Genomic DNA, 18,305 nt, shown 5'->3' on the forward strand with positions numbered 1-18,305 from the left:
TATATCCTTTCCAGGAATATAACGACTCTTGTCGCCTAAGTATATGTATATGTATATATATGTTGGACCGGCCAGAGGGCTTCCCCTTCCCACTCCTAACCAACTGAAATTACCCATGTAAACAATGGTGCAGCCTAGCGGGGGTCAGTCTAGTGTCGAAAGTGGAAGCGATTAGATGCGTTTTAGTGTCACTCTGCGACAGATGTTGATCATTTTATTGCGTAGCAAATGCTTTCATAATCGTCCTTCCACCACTGAAACAAACGCTACTGTAAACTTCGTTTAACTAAGGTACATTCTTATTCAATAATTTACTAAAATCTCTCGTACTCTTGGTATTTGATTATCTTTTTTTCTTCGATCGTCTTTCTTTTTTGTCATGTACCGGTAGCTTGAATATCAAGCTTTCAAGATGCAATTTAGCACTGATTGTTTCATTCTATTTTAGTATTTTCTCTTTTGTGCAGATTATCGCTTGGTTGCGAGGGAAACTTCGGAGCATTAATAGAGGGATACTGCGAAATTCGAAAGGACGAGATGAAAGTCAAGACGGCGTCATCGCAGCAGCGATCGATGATAAATGTGATAACTGTTCGTCGAAACTGTTCGTGGTAATATTTCATTTATTCTAAGGAAGGCAAACGTATGCATACGTTTGTTTCCTCTACTTAATTGGATAATTGGTAACATTTATTCAATATCCAATCGACTTTGTTTCTCATACTCGAAAATACTCATATTTCGTAATATTGACGTAATTAATATGTAATATAACAAGTTCTAAATTCACGGTTTATTAAGAATGAAAAAGGCAAGATTAGAGAAATTCCATTTTTTATTTCGAAGAAATTGAATAAATTGTTTAACATTAATTTGACATAAATTTTCTGGCTTTTGTTCCATTTGAGCTTTATTACTCGTAAATCGACTATGACAAATTGTTATTTCGACTTTTTCGATAGGTTTCACTACATTCGAGAAAGTACATTATCACAGACAGGTTTGAACAGGCTCTGCGCATCGCGTTTTTTTCGTATTGCGCAGCTTTGTTTAACTGTCAGTGGAAGCGTGCCATGTTTCATTAGAACGAAGTCATATAATACGCGAAGCATTTGAACCTATAATGGCGGACATTCGATTTGACAGATAATTGTTACAAATCGATCGTATTATGAAATATTCGTATACATATTTGACAATAGTAGAAAATACTACATTTTCTTTCGTATTCTTGTTATGATTTTAATATTTATGTTTTTGTATTCTTGATATAATATAGCGCACTGTCTGTGGTAAATGGATAGTAATTAATTCGGCAACACACAGTATAATCACAGTAAAATCAGTTCTAATTGTATCCAGAGTATTCGTTAATGTTCAATGTAGAGATACATATTTTATAATATTCGGAAATTTGTTGATTCGATACGATCGACTTGTTTACGACTTGCCGCAACTGTCAATTTCCGTTGTTCGCGACGTATTATTGTATTTATTATATTTGCCTATTACGTAATAATTATAAAGTATAAAGTATTGCCTTGAATAATAAACTGTATATATACTGTTCCATCTTTTGTTACAGATATTACACAACCTGTACTTTTACCGTAAGGTTTGATAATTCTTCCAGGATGACAGCCTTCATGATGGTTTCTTCCGAAGTACGTCAACATCGTCCTTCGTGTGTAACTGTGAGTCGCATGCTTTTTTTTGTCCCTCCAGTCGTTCAATCATGTCGTAGGACGAAAGATCCAAATCGACATGGGCGACTAGTTGTATCCCGTAGAATGTTTTACGAACAAAGTGAACCGCGGGTATTTATTATACCTGTGGGTGGTAGTACGTATTTTCTTGCAGTGTGTTTTATTTACTAGTTCAGGATAGATCTTCTTGCACATCGTGATTTTTATCAGCATGAATAATGCTGTGTAATGTTAATAATTGATTAATTAATTATAGAAGACAAATATATTCATACGGATATAAGTACGCGTATGAATAAAATGTGAATATTTGAATATTTAATCACGATCGTAGTTAGCTTCGTTAAATAGTTTCATTGATCTCTGTACGAGTAAAGACGACATAGCTTTTTATCTTGTAGCTCTTTTCGAGTAAAGTATCTTTCTCAATTCTCAAAAGCTTCAAAAATTATCATTGCATTTCTTGAAGTTTATCTTACGATATTGAACGATATTGAACGATATTGAACGATATTGAATGATATTAAACGATATTAAAAACGTTTAATTGTACATTATTAGACGAACAATTATTAGACATATTCGTATTGTAATCGTAAGATATCGGTCGGTATCATCGGCGCGACCACGTCCTATGGATAACGTAGAATAGGTAAAGCGACTTGTTTTATTGGCAAGGCTGCGATCCTGCGTTACCCAATTTTATTAGTTGTCGGTACTTTTCAACGCGTGAGTTTTTATCGTCTTAACTTTTCGCGTCTTGACTTTTATCGTCTTAACCGCTTCTTATCGAAAGTTTGAAATTGTAGTTTTTGGCAAGAATGAACTTTCACGATTCGCGATTATACGAAGTAAGATAGGAAAGCACTTGCTTTTACTTTTACTTTTTATTTCATAATTTTATGGGAACTCTCCTATTCTCTTTATCTGATTTTATTGCTATTCTCTTTCTATATATTAATTTAAATACTGAATATGGCCACAATATAGCGGACGTTGCTACGAAGGCATTGATCAGCGGTAAATGAAAAACTAGTGGACAGCGTGAACAATAGCCTTAAACGTATAATTAGTGGTAAAGATGGTTCTTCCAGGATGGATCGATATATGTATACTATGGCTTATTAATATACCGAATGTTTGACTGTTTAAATACTTTGGTGACTTTTGCGAAATGTATGATGAATGTAGTAAGTATCTCGTAATTTTTATATACGTTTTGAGATGCGTTTCAAATTTTACCGATATAATCAGTGATTATTAATTACGATAATCGTGTCTCGTTAGCATTACAAAGTACAGATTTCAAAATGTTTAGTATAATATATAGAATAGAAGTTTGTAGGAAGATTAGTAGGATTTTATCTTAATTCTACTTGCCAATACGATAACCTTGCTTTGCTTCTTTGAAACATAATACGCCCATTGCTGAAAACATGATTTAATTAAACCCGGCTGATCGACGGATATATGTTAGATATTGCCATGTCGTTTAATATTTATAGCCGGCCTGTCTGTTCCGTGCTCTGTCGTTTCTGTTTCGTTCAATTGATCGCGGTTATTTGCCACATGAGTGATTATTTCCAACAAGAGCGCTATTACCAAGAGCCAACTGACAACAATACGATTTTTCTTTCAAAATCAGTATCAATTTTATGAAATGAATTAATCATTTTATTAACCTTACTAATTGTATTTCTTAATTGTATTATTTAAATGCGAGGAAGTAAAGTAAACAAAAGAAACGGTAACTTGATCGTTACGTCCGATACACCTCAGAGATTCTTTTCACTTAAGCAATTCCGTCCTGGGCAAAGGGCTTCTTCTCTGTAACTTAACCGCCGTAATTACACTGGTTGTGTGGACCCTCTAACCATAAAATGTCGGACGTCTAAGCGTAAAATGAATTTGGTCCAGGTTCTCCGTTAGGGAAATCTGCCTACTTTTATCAATCAGCTTGAAAGAAAAGAGCAGAAGTTTTTGACAAAGTTTCGATACTTCATCAGAGAATAGAACGGTTTTGCTTGAATTTAATTTAAGAGTCGAAATAATGGGAATAGGTTCGACTTGATAGGAAATATCGAAGGGTTGAAAGTGAACAAGTGAAATTAGTTAAGAAAATTAATCAACTTCTTTACTATTGGTTTACTATTGGTCGTTAAATCCGAAATTTTCTGTCGAATCAATACTTGAAATATTAGAAAACTTTTTATCGTCTTTCACTATAAAATAGATACTTTTACGGATTGTTTTTTTAAAGATAGATTACTCATCTTTTGAATTTCATTGCATTCTTACTTATACGTGTTATACGTGTGAACCTAAAACCTAAAATAATAATGTCATGCGTATTCTAAAAGACGAGCAATGAATGTAGTTTATATTTCTACGTTGATTTCGACCGATGAAACGTACGAGACGTGTGCGTGGTTGCTGTATATACGTTCTCCTAAGTCTCAAATAACAATAATTCTTGTAAAAACCGTATATGAAATACCGTTTCACCGTCAATGGATTTAATAGATTTGTTAGCATGAAACAGTATACGATCGTTTGAATGTTTGAAATATATTGCGTGATTTCAACAATGAGTAACTTTAAGAAGTGATTCCAACAAGTTAATGAGATCAACAGAAAATGTTCTGCCGATAACGAAAAAATATATTATTGACTACAGATAGCACTTGTATATGCATCATTTATGCGTATTATGCATCATATATGGGGTGCCGGACTCGGGAATCGTCGCGTGGTCGCCGCCTATACGCGACGCTCGTACCCACAGATCATCTCAAACGGCACTCGAAGCGAAAGGGTTAAAGACGACGGGTTAAATATATTGAAATACTATATTTACTATAATGAAATATAATTATACATACATTATAATATGTACATGTATATATATTTTGAAACATTTTAATATAATACGAATATAATAAATACATGTATATTTTGTTTTTTTGTTATTTATAAGATTTGATAGTTTATCTATATGTGAAATCTGTTTGTGACTGTTTATGAGCGACGATGTTCGTTTAATTTGAGCTTTAAATAGCAGCTTAGCCTAGCTTAAAGGCGCCTGCGAAGAAACAGAGGATTATCGTATCGTATATTAACGTAAATAATTTTTCAAATTTCTGTAAAACAATACATCAGTTAAGCCTTATCGTTAAGCCTATAATTGAACAATGTACAATTGACAATCACTTTTGTTCGGTTAACAATTCATTTCTTTAATACATTAGTCTAAAGTTGTTTAAAATTTTAGGAGACAGAAACATTTAGACGAGAAACATCTGTATATTACGTACATGGAATTTTGTTTAATTACATACGAATATGAATATGAGCACTGTAAAGATAAAACTATAGCAAGCTGTTTCTAAAACACATAGCAACATAATCGTGTCCTTTTAACAAAAAAGCAAAATGATAAAATTGATGATAAAATTTGTCTTCTTATTTTCTTATGTGTGACGAAATATAGATCAATGTACATACGTGCATATGTATATCTAGAAATATAGTTCTTTCTTTCCTTTCTTTTTTCTTTTTTTTTCTTTTTTTTTTTAATACGTGAGGAAATCGTCATAGACACCCCACCGATCTTCTGGGAAACGGCGGGGTAGTGTCGGACTTGCCGACTAAAACTCCACGGTAGCCCACCTAACGCTTAACATGAGTGTCCCGGGACTATCTAGAAATATAGCCTATAATCTATGTAACGAAATGGAATGTTAGAAAACAGAATGTTTTTCATATATGTTTATTGTGCGCGCGCGCGTGCGCGTGTGTGTGTGTGTGTGAGTGTGAACGTGACATATAATCAAACGATCTTAATTTCTCTATTAAATATTATATAGACGTAAATGACGTACAACGTAGTTCTCAAGAATAATAATTCTCTGCAACAACTTATATGTGTATTTATATGCGCATAAAAATATACATTACACAAAGTTGCAAAGTTGCAAGAACAAGAAAGGTCGATGTATCTCTGAAAAAAATATCAGTTTCTGCCATTTTCTGATATATTAATCGGAACGGAATGAAATAAAATTCTTAATGAAAGATAACGGAAAAAATACAAAATGATAAAAGTATTTTTCAAACATATTTTTATCCGTATACACGTACATGCGTATATATATATATATCGAAAAGTAAGTTGTTTGTTTGTTTCCTTTCTAACGTGAAAATATTGTTTGGGATTTAGAGTGGCCGTCAGTTTATGATTCGGGCAGCACATCCCCCCCTTTTTTGGGAAAGTCCGAATTGCCTTTCCCAAAATTTGACTCACTCCAAATCCCGAACAAGTATAATGCTGAAAGATAATATAGCATTGGGAATATAGAAATATAGCATTCACCATGTGAAACAGGGAATAATTCGTCTGATGGAATTACGGTAAAATTATGATCGCGTGTCTCGTATGTGTAGCACCGTTGTGAGGTAAATGTTCGCTATAAGATAGATATATACCAACATGTATGCGTATACATGCATACGTACATACCTACACACACACACACGCACACATACATACATAAATACATACATAAATACATACATACATACATACATACATACATACATACATACATACATACATACATATATCACAAGGCAATCGCGTCACCTTTTTTATATTTAGGAAATCATCAACCATCGATAATCAAATTTTAGCCAAGCGATGTAACATTTTAGACGCAATTGATACGCGCAACTAACGAGTAAGCTAACAACTATCGCAAGCAGAACAAAGTAATTACGTTGAATCTCTAAATACTATTATTAAATAGTACCGCTAAACTGATAGTAGTAAATAGTATGTTTGGTTTTATTAAAAATATGAACACACTGACGTATAAAGCTAAAGAAAAGTTGGTAGAAATTAGTGTAAACATGAGTCTTGTTTAATAATAAAAATAGAATTTGAAGTTGTAATTACTGTAATTAACGGAACTTTCTCTTGCCAGTTATATCTGGTTATACGTATTCGTCGATCGATCATTATGGTACATTGATGTATCGGATCGCAATTGTACTTATCAAACGGACGTTACTTTGCGTTCTAGTCTTTAAACGTGTTCAATATTGGCGCCGAATGAAATATATTCCGAAATATTTGCAGACAATTTCGGAACTTTAAACTGTACCGAGCTGCAAACGTTAGTTTATGCTTTTTATATTTGTATTTCCTTAATTTAAAGGTTAAAGATATTTGATAAATGAATTCATTAGTTATATTGAAAATGATAGAACAATAGGAAAAAGTAGGGGTACTATCGATGATAACAAGAGAGCGTATAGATTATGCAGAAATAGATTATCCATAAAATATACACTTGAAAAGATATATACTTACACGATATTTCATACATGCATGTAGTTTCATTTACCTGACATAAATACCTTTAAATTACGTTGTTCGAAAGCACTATCGTACTTGAGGTTTTCCTGGAATAGTCTACTCTGCTTTATTAGATATAGAATGTTTTTCAACGCAATGATCTAAACAATTGATAAGATCTGTTCCATCTAGTCGGATTATATTTCAGTTTTACTTTACGGAATTATGTATGTTCTTCTGTGCGCTCTTATCGTTGCAAGACTGAACGGGCAATTAATTATGCGATTAACTGCATAACGAAACGTTAGGATCATCGATCAGACGCAGCTGTCGACTTAATTAGTCGATCGCATTTTCATCGATTTAATTTAAAAAAAAAAAAAAAAAAAGAAAAAAGAAAGAATAATCAAATTTGGGCTAATTAGACGCATCGAAGAACTCGTATCTTTTTCTTTAATTAACCTAATTAACGATAATCGGGCATCTGTTTTTCATGAAATGTAAATTCTTTCTTCAAACGTGCAACGCGCATATTTTATCGCATATTTGATATTCTTCATTCCCGTCTTCTCCTACGATTGTGTTTTCTTTCTTGTGCAACTATGCGCAGGACGCAATGACTATGTATGTTCTTGGAAGAATTTTATGAGAATCCAACGTGACAATAAAGATATTTAAAAGGTTTTTACAACATATACGATTAATAATAGACGCTTGTAATATGTAAAAAAATCATGATCAATTGCCCGTTTCTTCGAAGGATGGGAATGATTAAATTCTGAGAAAAATATCGAACGTGTAACTGTTTAACACGTTTTACGTAGTGTGCAGATCCACGTTGAACTTTTCGTTCGAATCGCTGAGATTTTCAACGTATCTGTATTCATAAGCGTAAGAAGTAATAGGAAGATTATATGCTCGCTTGGAGCGAGAAGCTCAAACGGTGTGCGTAGGATGGAACGTGTCGAAAGAAGTTGTCGTAAAAAAACGGAAGGGAGATTCGTATTTGAATTTAATCGTTTCGTAGTAAAACTTTGGTTGCTCGCACCGCTTAACGCTTAATGAGAAAAATAACTGTTCCGTTCTTTCCGAGATTTTCTTACAAATTGCAATTGTACAACTTTCGAACGTTGTGCACTTTTCTTACCGACACGACGAGCTTTTCTGCAACCGGCGCAAATTCTAAGCAACCTGCTCGTACTTGACTTTATTAATGTTGCTAGCTAAGCAACAGGCTAAGAAGACCCCTATAAGCGGAAAGAACGCTACGCCGACTGCTATTCCAGCGACCAAGCCGATGTTGCCGTTTATCAGTCGTAACACACGAGTGTAGCAGCCCTGAAAATGTTCATTTGTATTATTGTAACTTTTTGCATCGAACGACTTATCTTTCCTATGATTAGCTTGTAATTATAAGAAACGTGCTTGAATCCTTGTACGTATGCACATACGTACGTTACGTACTACGTATCTGATGGAATCTGTTTCGTTATAGAATAATATAATGCGTTACTTTTGCACTCTTTTACTTTGTCCGACGATGTAAGATGAGTGACAAGGAACAAAGTATATTCGTAAATATCTTTGTTACAACAAGGTTGTGTTGTTCGAGGGGGCACGCGCGTAACGTACGAACAAAATCTTTCTCAACGTGATTTCTATTTCTAAGTCGTTATTTCTAGATTCTTTATTCCCTTTATACAACTTTCGTTTATTACTATATCGCTCTCGTTTTTATCTTACCTGAGTATAAATATCGTTTACGTCGTTAACGTTACACACGTCTTCTGCCACTTTGCAGCAAGACAGTGGAATTTCCATCGGTGGAGACATGTCGGACCAATCTGTGAAACCTCTGTTACCGCAGCACTGCAACTAAAATCAGAGCCCGCCACTTACGCAACGATTCATTTTATGTTTATAACGGGGCCGGCAATATGGATCGTCGAGGTGCAGACAAATTGTTGATCGTTCAATTTCTTGGAGAAACGAAGCTGTCGGATCCTGTTTCCTGTTTCCTGTTGCCGCGTCTAATTTCGTTCGGTTCAGCTCTGAATAGCACGAGGATAAAACGAGCGCTGTACCTTCAGCGATCCATGTTGCCGCCCACGCGAGTCTCTTAGTAAGCGCACTTTTTTTTATACGCATAATTTTCTTTATTTTCCTATACAATATACCGATCTCTTGGCGGCTGTATGGCGAGTGTTTCGTATGGCTCCCACGTTTCTCATACAATAGTAGTTTAATTAGGATTTTACTACTCGAAATATCTCCGTTGCTTTTAATGGTTAAGGAAAACTTAGTTAGAAAGCTAGCTAAACCATTGCTAAATAGTACGTAATATCAAAATTATAGAATTTCCTCTTCAGAACAAGTGATATACGTTTTAGGTTTGATTTGATTGAACGGATGGTACATTAGCTTCTATTAGTTGTACCAGTGCCACAGATAGCTGTGTACTTAAACACCTCTGGCAACACAAATAGTAGGTAATTACCGTTTTCTACGATGTATTTTTCCAAGGATACCTATTATGTAAAATAATATGTCGCATAATGAAAGTAAATAAGTAATTCAAGTATCGATAAATATAAATTACGTCTAGTAAAGTAAGAGAGCAATATTGAATAAAATGAAGAATTAAACAGAAATAATTCGCTCTGTAGTTATTTTGAATTTGTAGATAGTAAATATACGTTCGCTTACTGTAGACTGCATAGTGTCGATGTGGATGGTCTTGGTCTCGTCGTGCCTATAGACGGACATTGTTTGATTGAGATCGTGGTCGAATTTTTCATTTAAATTGGTACGGTAAGCATAAATCGATGCACCAGCCGCAAGTTCCAGTAATGCAACGATAGCCAGGAATGCACCGTACTGCAAACAAAATCTTTTAGTAAATAGCTTGTAAAGTGAAATTCCATTCTGTAAGGCTAATGATATGATTAATTATTATTAGATTTAACAAGTCGACGTACTTAAGGACAACGGATTTTCTAATCGAATCGATGATACGCGTTTGGTAGAAATCAAGAAATTTATTCATACGGTTTGAAATGCAAGTAGCGAGGGTAAAGGTGACGAAGATTTCCCGTAAATAGCGAAATAGCGAGTAAGTATAATTCGCTTACCAGGAATAAGAGGGCTGGATGGCCGCGAGTTGTGCAACAGCAAGCGAGCGTCGCTGTCAAAGTTAAAATACCGCCCAGACAAGCCAATGCCAATAAAGCTGCCCTGCTGTTCTCGGGACTTACCTCCATGTAATCGTGAAGTTGAATTCGCATCCAAATTCCGATGCACAGTAGCAATATGCCAAATACCTAAGTGATTTACACAAATGATTTACGTAAATTTTACTTTGTACTTTTACTGTGTACTGTCAAACCGAATGGAAAAATGCGGCACTCGTGCTATACGATAGATAGAGGATCTTGTCCAGTCGAAATTGTCATTCAAATTGCTACCTTTCTCTAAAGCAACAATTATAGTAGTTAACTGTTAGAACGCCGAATAATACAATTATTACCGGTACAACGTACAAATATTTTATATCTTTTACATATATAGTAAGTGTTATTTCTAGTAAAATAATGAGTTTCGTTTAATTTAGCTTAATTCGAACAGATGTTGTACGATTAACGATTTGTCAGGGGAAAAAGGTTACGATAACGTAGACGATAACGTTCATCTACGTAAGAACAGGATGTTGATAGCACGAATAACGTATACACACCGATAACAAACCAAATGATATCTCGCTGGTGCGAAACAGTAAATTCATTTTTCACGTTCATTTTTCCAACTAAATAACAAATATGTGAGCAAATTCTATAACAATATGCCAACTTGATCGTGTAACTAAACTCGTTGAATACACTCTTTAACAGGTCCGATACTTTCAGTCGTTGTCGAACAATTTCAAACTGTCGCAAAGTATCCTTGCCTATCGATTTTCAATGTTTATTGATAATTTCTCATCAACTTGTCCCAGATCCCCACGAAACATCGGGGTAAACTCTCTTTGAAATGTTGTTGTTCGCAGAAAAATCACCATGTGCCCTAATGACTCGAACAACTTTAAAACTGTTGCATCATCTTTCGAATTTACTTTCTACGTCTTTTCTACGTAATAATAACGAACGATAAAAGAATGGGATAAAGATGAGTTGAATGGAGAAAGACGTTCGAATAACGCTGTGACATCGAAACGATAATATAATATATCGTGCAACAGTTGGGTGAAAGGTATTCCAAGGTTTTCTCGAGTCTACGTGTCAAGGGTGGATTACAGCAAAAGAAACAGCCTCTTACCCACAAAATACAGTTGAACAGCATCAGCAGGCCTTTCATGCAAGCCATCGTGGCCACCGTTTCCCAATCCTTCGTCATGTCGATCGATATTCAAATTATTTTCTATTCTCGTAGTGAAAGTCGTGCCCTACGATTCAATTTTCAGAGTGTACTACGCACTACACTCTGGAAACAAGTGAGAAGTCGATCGATTTGCAGCAGGATTGCACGAGTTTACGTGTTTGCGTGCGTGGCTAGCCCCACCAACCGTGCATGCGCTCTGTAGCATCCGTCCGTCCTGTTTCAACAGCTTCTACCAATAAAACAGAACGCAATTTCCGCGTTAAAATTATTTTAGAATAGATAAAACTTTAATTACACGTAGTTTCTTCGAAACGCGATGCGGGTTACTGGCCAAAAGTTTTCGATCATGTATTAGATGAGAAAGGATTTACTTACACTTTCTAATGGAGGATTACGCAGCTAAATGTAGACGATCGTTTGAGATTACGAATCTGCAAATAAAGTCAATTTTATCAAAATTAACGTGTAAACGCGTATGTAGTTTCCTTGTTAGCGAATAGATGGTTCAATATTAAAAAGAAAAATTCACCTTTGACTTGTCCAATATCCTATTGTCTACAGTTTGATTGACTAATGGACAACAACAAAAACAAGAATAAAACTAATCATCTTTGAATGAACAATACACCGGAATGTCGTATGTTTTCCATCTTTTCGTCATTAAGAACTCTCGTCGATAGAAAAAGGGGAGTAGTTGTTATTTAACCGTTCCAGATGATCTTCTTGGTCTTGAAATGTCATTGATTTCTCCCTCGGTGTTCCTTCTCCACTGCATTATTCGTTACGATCGTTGACCAAAGGCTGCGTAACATTTGCCTATTTTTAAAATTAATCACTCTGAAACTATAACAGGCACTAAATGTCACGTTAAATGTAATATTGTAACGGACAGTGTGAACTTGCGAGAAATACTCTTCAGGGCAACAACAACATTTGTCTCTCGAAACATTTTCGCATGTTAGAGACGATCCATTTTTGACGAAGGATCGATTAGTTTAGTGCTATTTAACTTTGGAACAATTTACGATGGATCGGTTCTTACCGTTAGACTGCATTTATCTGAAAAATTTGGCCCAACAGTGCACCGCCCCTGCCATTTCCTATCAAAAATCCAAGTCCATATCGGATGATTCTCCGATATATGCGTACTGTATCACCTTGAGACAAATGGTTCCATCTTCGCGGTACGCGCTCATGGCGACAACACTACAACACGGCGACTACAATATTAGCGAACAACGAGTTCTTCGCAAGTTAGTTCCGATTGTTCACCTCGAACTTGCACTTGGAAAATAGTTTATGTATTTTATCTCTACATGTATGTAGTATATCGCCGTTTCAATCTTTCCATAAATTTTTCCGATTCTTGCGTGCGTTCAGTTCTACTCGGTTTCATTATAGTCAGAGTATCACAATAGTCGTTTCAAATACAAGATTAATATAAATAAGACTAAGCGTCTAGATAAACTCGAAATATCCGTATGTCTGATACCATAAATAACGAGAGTAAGTGAGTGTGGCAGTCTTGGAAGAAACGCGTATCGCTAAAGATCCTATAAATTATCACGTTCTCTATCATCCCAGCTATTTCATAAGTATCGCCTTTTGTAAGTGGCGCGAGTAAGCTCTCCTATAACTAACTGAATATCTAACTTATCGCATCCAGAAATATGTGATTTCCTATCAGTTCCAGACCGTTTTATTACACGTCATATCCGCGAACGCTAAGTCTGTTGCGTGAGATCGCCTCCCTCTGCACCTGCTTGCCCCTTACCGCAACCGGCCTTCATGTATAATGCAAACAATAATTGTCATCGTTGAATCAACCAGCAGTGCAAGAAACCAGCAACGAAATCAACAACCTTGTCCGCAAGTGTAACGCCGCCTATGATTTATTAAATTGCTCGTGTGTACAAGATAAAATTTCATACGGATTGAAAGGTGCGCAAACGGCCAGTTGCCTTCGACGCGACGTAGCAATGTTTTGAACTGAACGAATATCCTTCTGTTGAACTTTATTGAACTCTACGTTCATACAAAGTACAAAGTACCCAGTCTCTTGAAATTATGCCGAAACGAATGACGCCGGAGAAAGTGATCGACATCGTTTGGTTTAGCGTAGCTTTGACTTTCTGTTGGCCGCTTCCTATCAGTAGCAGCGGAACGCGAACTCTGGTTCACAAAGTTTTACAGATCAGTAGCGTTATTAACGCTTGCATGCTTCTGCTGCCTCTGCTATATTCGATTTATCTGCACCTGGACGATATAATCATTGTTTCCGAATGTATCTGCCTATTTTTAGGTGTGAGTCAAACTATAGTTCAGTCTATTATCTGCTCGATCAATCACGATTCTCTGCAAGTAAGTTTTTATTCGCTTCTACCTTACGTTTGATTGAAAAAGATGGGCGCTTTAACAACGGGTTACAGCACGTAGTCGAGGAAATGATGATCTGTGTTAAACAAGCGCGAGAATACGAAAGGGAAATTTTTTCCAAGCATATAGCGCGATGTAGCGTCTTTTATGCAAGTTCTATTATGTGCATATACCTGGCTGCGACTGCTTTTTCGATAGGACCTGCAGTCTTGCCGCTATCCTTCCCAAGCGAAGCGGAATACCCATTTCGCGTTAATTATACGCCAGTGTACGTTATCATATACATGCATCAGTCTATCCTCAGTTATCAATGCGTTGCACATATATGCCTAAGCATGTTTGGATCGCTTCTGTTTTGGTTCACCGCCGCGAGATTCCAGTGTTTGGCCATGGAATTAAAAAGGACTGCAGACGTTAGTACGCTGATCGTTTGCGTTGAGAAACAATTACATTTGAGAAGGTAAGGGTGAGGTTTTACGACGCGTGGACGAAACGGAGCGTTCATGTTTATCGCCAGTTCTTTTCTTCTTTTTCTAGATACGCAAAACAGGTGGTGGATAATTTTCGTTTCATAGTGCTTTACGCTATAGGAGTAAGCACGTCTGCTCTAACTTTATGTGGCATTATATTGCTCGTGGTAAGTGAAGCTTGTAATATTTTCTACGACGAATTCACTGTATTAGCTTGCGTCTAGGATGTACCGCCAATGGTGAAAATACAGTTCGTAACTGTATGCCTCACTGTACTTACGGAGATTTATGTATACGCGTGGTCGGCCGATTACATGAAAGATATGGTAAACCAGGTTCTGTCGTTTAGGTGCAAGGAAAGGGGTAATAATATGAATACCACTTTTATTGATGAAACTCTGATTATATTTGTGAAACGTTTCGATGTGCAAAAAGATATTTAACAGGCGAAAATTGCTTTCATAGTTGCTAACGATTGACGATGCAGACGTTAAAAAGGTAAAGGTCAACAACGACGTGTTGTAAATTATAACTGCCTGTTATCGTTGCGGCGAGATGCCGTATGCGATTTCAGAAAATAATTGCCTGTTTCGTTTCGTTTCTATTATTTCATATTACTACCTCTTTTCGTGTACAATCTACAAGTTATGTTTCTTTAAATACCACTAATCCTTCCTATGCCTTAGAGCATAAATGTCTCACGGAGTGCATACGACATAATATGGTACAAGCAAAAGTTAGAAATGCAAAGGAATCTATTGACTATGCTGGAATGTCAGGAACCAATAACTCTCTCTGTGAGGTGCATAATACCAGAGCTTTCTTTGCGTTATTTTTGTTCGGTAAGGACCAAATATCGATTAGAAGGAATTGCAGCATTTTCAAGCTAGCTCCATTTTGTACAATATTATTAGTTCTACGTACGTATTATTCCAATTTATAAAAGAAAAAAACAAAAGAAAAGGAAAAATGATCTTCTGCTTAGTAGCAAGTTCTAAAACGCGGTTTTCGTGATTTCGGGGAAAATGGAAAAATATGAAATAGTTGTACAAAGTCATATAAATTACCCATTATAAATATATCATAGAGCATATATATCATAGATTATAAAATTATAAATCCATAACATAACCATAATATAATCCATCATAAAATAACATTAAGCAACGTATAACTTTATAATGTACTACTGAAACTAAACACCCAGACATATTTGACAAATTAAAGTTATAATATCCGCTAAACTGATAGTTTTTCGATATAAATAGGTTGTTACTTTTTCGTAGGGAATGCCAAAACGGTTCGATTAATTATGACAAAATGTATGGTTTTATCGAAAGAAATGAAGCTGTTCTTGCACCCTACTCGGCCTACAAAAAAATTTTTTCCACCATACGATGTCTCGCTTTAAACCAGACAACGGTTGTTAAAACATTTTCTTTAACTTTAATTTAACTTTAATCCCTCGCGCAGTACCGTGCCATTTTCACTTAAACAAAACACAAGCAAGCATACATATTATATACATATACACAAGCAGCATCCCAAAAATACAGCTATCTCTGTATTTTCTTCCTGCGACTATCCAAATCGAGTGAGGTATGCCTTAAAATTGGGAAAAAGAATGAAACTGACGTGCGAATAAAAAGAGAAAGGAGCGAATGCACGTAAAAGTGAAAAATAATCCTTTTTTCAACATATAAATTTCAACCTTTTTCAGTCAATGTGAAGTCGATGTCGATTGTAACGCAAACAATTTACACGAATTTCATAATCTATTTAATGCGGTGAAATATTCTTAGAAGTTGTCGAATATTCCTAAATTGATCCACACATTTAGGCACAACACGCATTGTCGATCAATCGCTGACGACTACTGGAGTACGCGCTTGGTCGTGGTAACCAGCGAGTCTTTGACGATCACGGAAACACGAGCAACGCGCAGACGGTCGTGGTAGAGGTCACGGTGAGACTAATATTAGACTGATATTTTGTAAAGGATTATTCTTCTCTACCTAGTGGTATCCCTTCCCTTCTCTCTTTTTTCACTTCTTTTTTCTTGTTCTCTTTTCTTCTTTTTTCTTTTTTTTTTTTTTTTATTTAACGTCTTTTAGTTTCTTAGCTTTATTTTTGTAAAGATATGGATTATCTTCCAAAAAGAAGAAAAAAGAAAAACTATTAAGGGACCACCAGAGAAACGTACACTACCGGGGAAGATATATCACTCTTCTCTTTTACGTCCTTTCAACCTGCTTAGGGGTGAAATTTCTGAGAACCGTTGAAACAATTTTACAGATTTTTAAATGACATCTGTGTGTTAGAGAGGAATGTTGTGAGTGAAAAAGTACAGTCCTATAACTCACATCTGTTGAGTGAGGCAAAATTTTGAATTAGGCCTCCATGTATTTGTATAGGTATAGGTTTCTAAGCTATACTCAAGTCGGAATTTCATTCGACCTAAGAGACATCGAAGAGTCCGTAAAAACACATTTCACCTCGTTCCATTCCCTTGGGACATGATTTTTAAACAATCGCTCTTTAGTGAGTGGTTTATGTTGTGGAAGAAGCATATCCTCCAGGTTTCATGTTTCTATGTTGAGGAATTTAGGCTGTGTGCATTGTTGACGAGTTAGTCAGAACATTGTGTGTGTGTGTGTGTGTGTGTGTGTGTAGATTTGTCTCTTAATCAAATTGTCATAAAACGAAGATATAGCTGCAATCTCTTTAATTGTTACGAATGAATTAATTAAGAATAACATTATGATTAACAAGTTGATAATATTTCAGTATCTGTCCAATACTTTCTCCATCTTCACCACTTTACGTATCGTGATCGAAGATAATGCAGAATAAATGCGAATAAAAGAATATGGACACTGTCTTAATCCGTTTATATTACAAAACGATGCTTTTACCGTGGTAGTCGCGATTAAAATCCCAATTGCAAACTAAGCTCTGTAACCACCAAATTATTATAGGAAACAAGTTTATATCAAGCTATAATTTTTTTTTAATATAATGCTACAATAAGATACGTTGTTGGAATATATTTCTGGCTCTTGCAACAGCTGCGTCATTTGTAATTACCCGTTTTATGATAATTATTCTGTCAACCGATAGCTTTTCTTTTGTCTGTAGCACCAGGTTAGTTCATAGGCCCGTGTGCGTATTTATATCTAAAGGGTGGCGCGCGGAGTGGGGGAGGAGGAGGAGAAGATGCAACCAAAATTTTGTTCAATCTACGATGTATTTGCCACTATATACACTTTCTGGTTCTCTTAATTTTGTAATTCTTAATTTCATGTTTGTAAATATACGCCCGAACCTGCAGACTGACTAAATACTTTTGTCACTAATACAATATAATATAATATGAGTCGTTCCTACAATCGAATCCTTCATTTACTTAGATAATCTTTTGTTGTTGTTGTTGTTGTTGTTGTTGTTGTTGTTGATAATAGATATTGAGAAAAGACATAATTACCGATGAAAAAATCGATCGAAAGTTTTAATATAAACTTTGCACAAGAATTTGTTTGGATGCTCTGTTTTCGAGAAAAATAACTTTGTACGCTCGATAAGCGCAAATGCGCTTAACCAAAGTTTAGCTTCATATCTTTGCGCATAGTATTATTCCTATTCAACGTTGCGTGCACAAGTATCGTCAAGATTGAAGGAATATTGCTTAAAAGTGGTTTCTGTCGGCAGTCGAAGGATGAAAAGCACAGAATTCGCTGAGGATGCAACGTGGTAACTTTATTTCTGTAAAAAGGTTGCATGTTTGCCCGGTGCGGATAGCATTTGCGATACGTATCGTATTTTGATGTATAAATGAAAACTATGAAAACTAAACGCATCGGCGAGAATTAATAAAACTAATAAACTCTGAGATAATGGTACACCGGAATCGTCGTACGTAACGTGCTTGGTCGAATGAAATTTTCCATCTTTCCGTCATTAAGAACTCTCTACTCGTCGATAGAAAAAACACAAAGCAGATATCAAACTGATTTGATAACTGCA

At 35.6% G+C, this 18,305-nt stretch overlaps 3 protein-coding genes across 3 annotated transcripts in view; 2 read left to right on the plus strand and 1 right to left on the minus strand.

The window, feature by feature from the left end:
- The first annotated feature begins 270 nt into the window (after positions 1-270).
- LOC122577869 (radial spoke head 10 homolog B-like) overlaps positions 271-18,305 on the plus strand; it is a 35,024-nt gene continuing 16,989 nt past the window's right edge. Inside the window, exons 1-3 of the mRNA XM_043749582.1 lie at positions 271-291; positions 468-611; positions 1,586-1,694. The gene's annotated coding sequence lies outside the window, so the exon portion shown is untranslated. The remainder of the gene's footprint in view (positions 292-467; positions 612-1,585; positions 1,695-18,305) is intronic.
- On the minus strand, positions 5,595-11,586 carry LOC122577874 (tetraspanin-7-like). Its single transcript, XM_043749588.1, has 5 exons — positions 11,374-11,586; positions 10,194-10,382; positions 9,769-9,939; positions 8,806-8,937; positions 5,595-8,400 (listed from the first exon to the last, which is right to left on the minus strand). Exons 1-5 carry the CDS (start codon positions 11,449-11,451, stop codon positions 8,245-8,247), a joined length of 726 nt encoding a protein of 241 aa, XP_043605523.1. The 5' UTR covers positions 11,452-11,586; the 3' UTR covers positions 5,595-8,244.
- On the plus strand, positions 12,711-18,209 carry LOC122577870. The gene is given in 6 exon segments (XM_043749583.1): positions 12,711-13,852; positions 13,855-14,272; positions 14,350-14,449; positions 14,507-14,608; positions 14,969-15,124; positions 17,070-18,209. Coding segments are annotated over 6 exon segments (1,191 nt in total). The 5' UTR covers positions 12,711-13,503; the 3' UTR covers positions 17,136-18,209.

The sequence above is a fragment of the Bombus pyrosoma genome, linkage group LG2 (genome assembly GCF_014825855.1).
Source record: "Bombus pyrosoma isolate SC7728 linkage group LG2, ASM1482585v1, whole genome shotgun sequence".
In the NCBI taxonomy this organism is placed as follows: domain Eukaryota; kingdom Metazoa; phylum Arthropoda; class Insecta; order Hymenoptera; family Apidae; genus Bombus; species Bombus pyrosoma.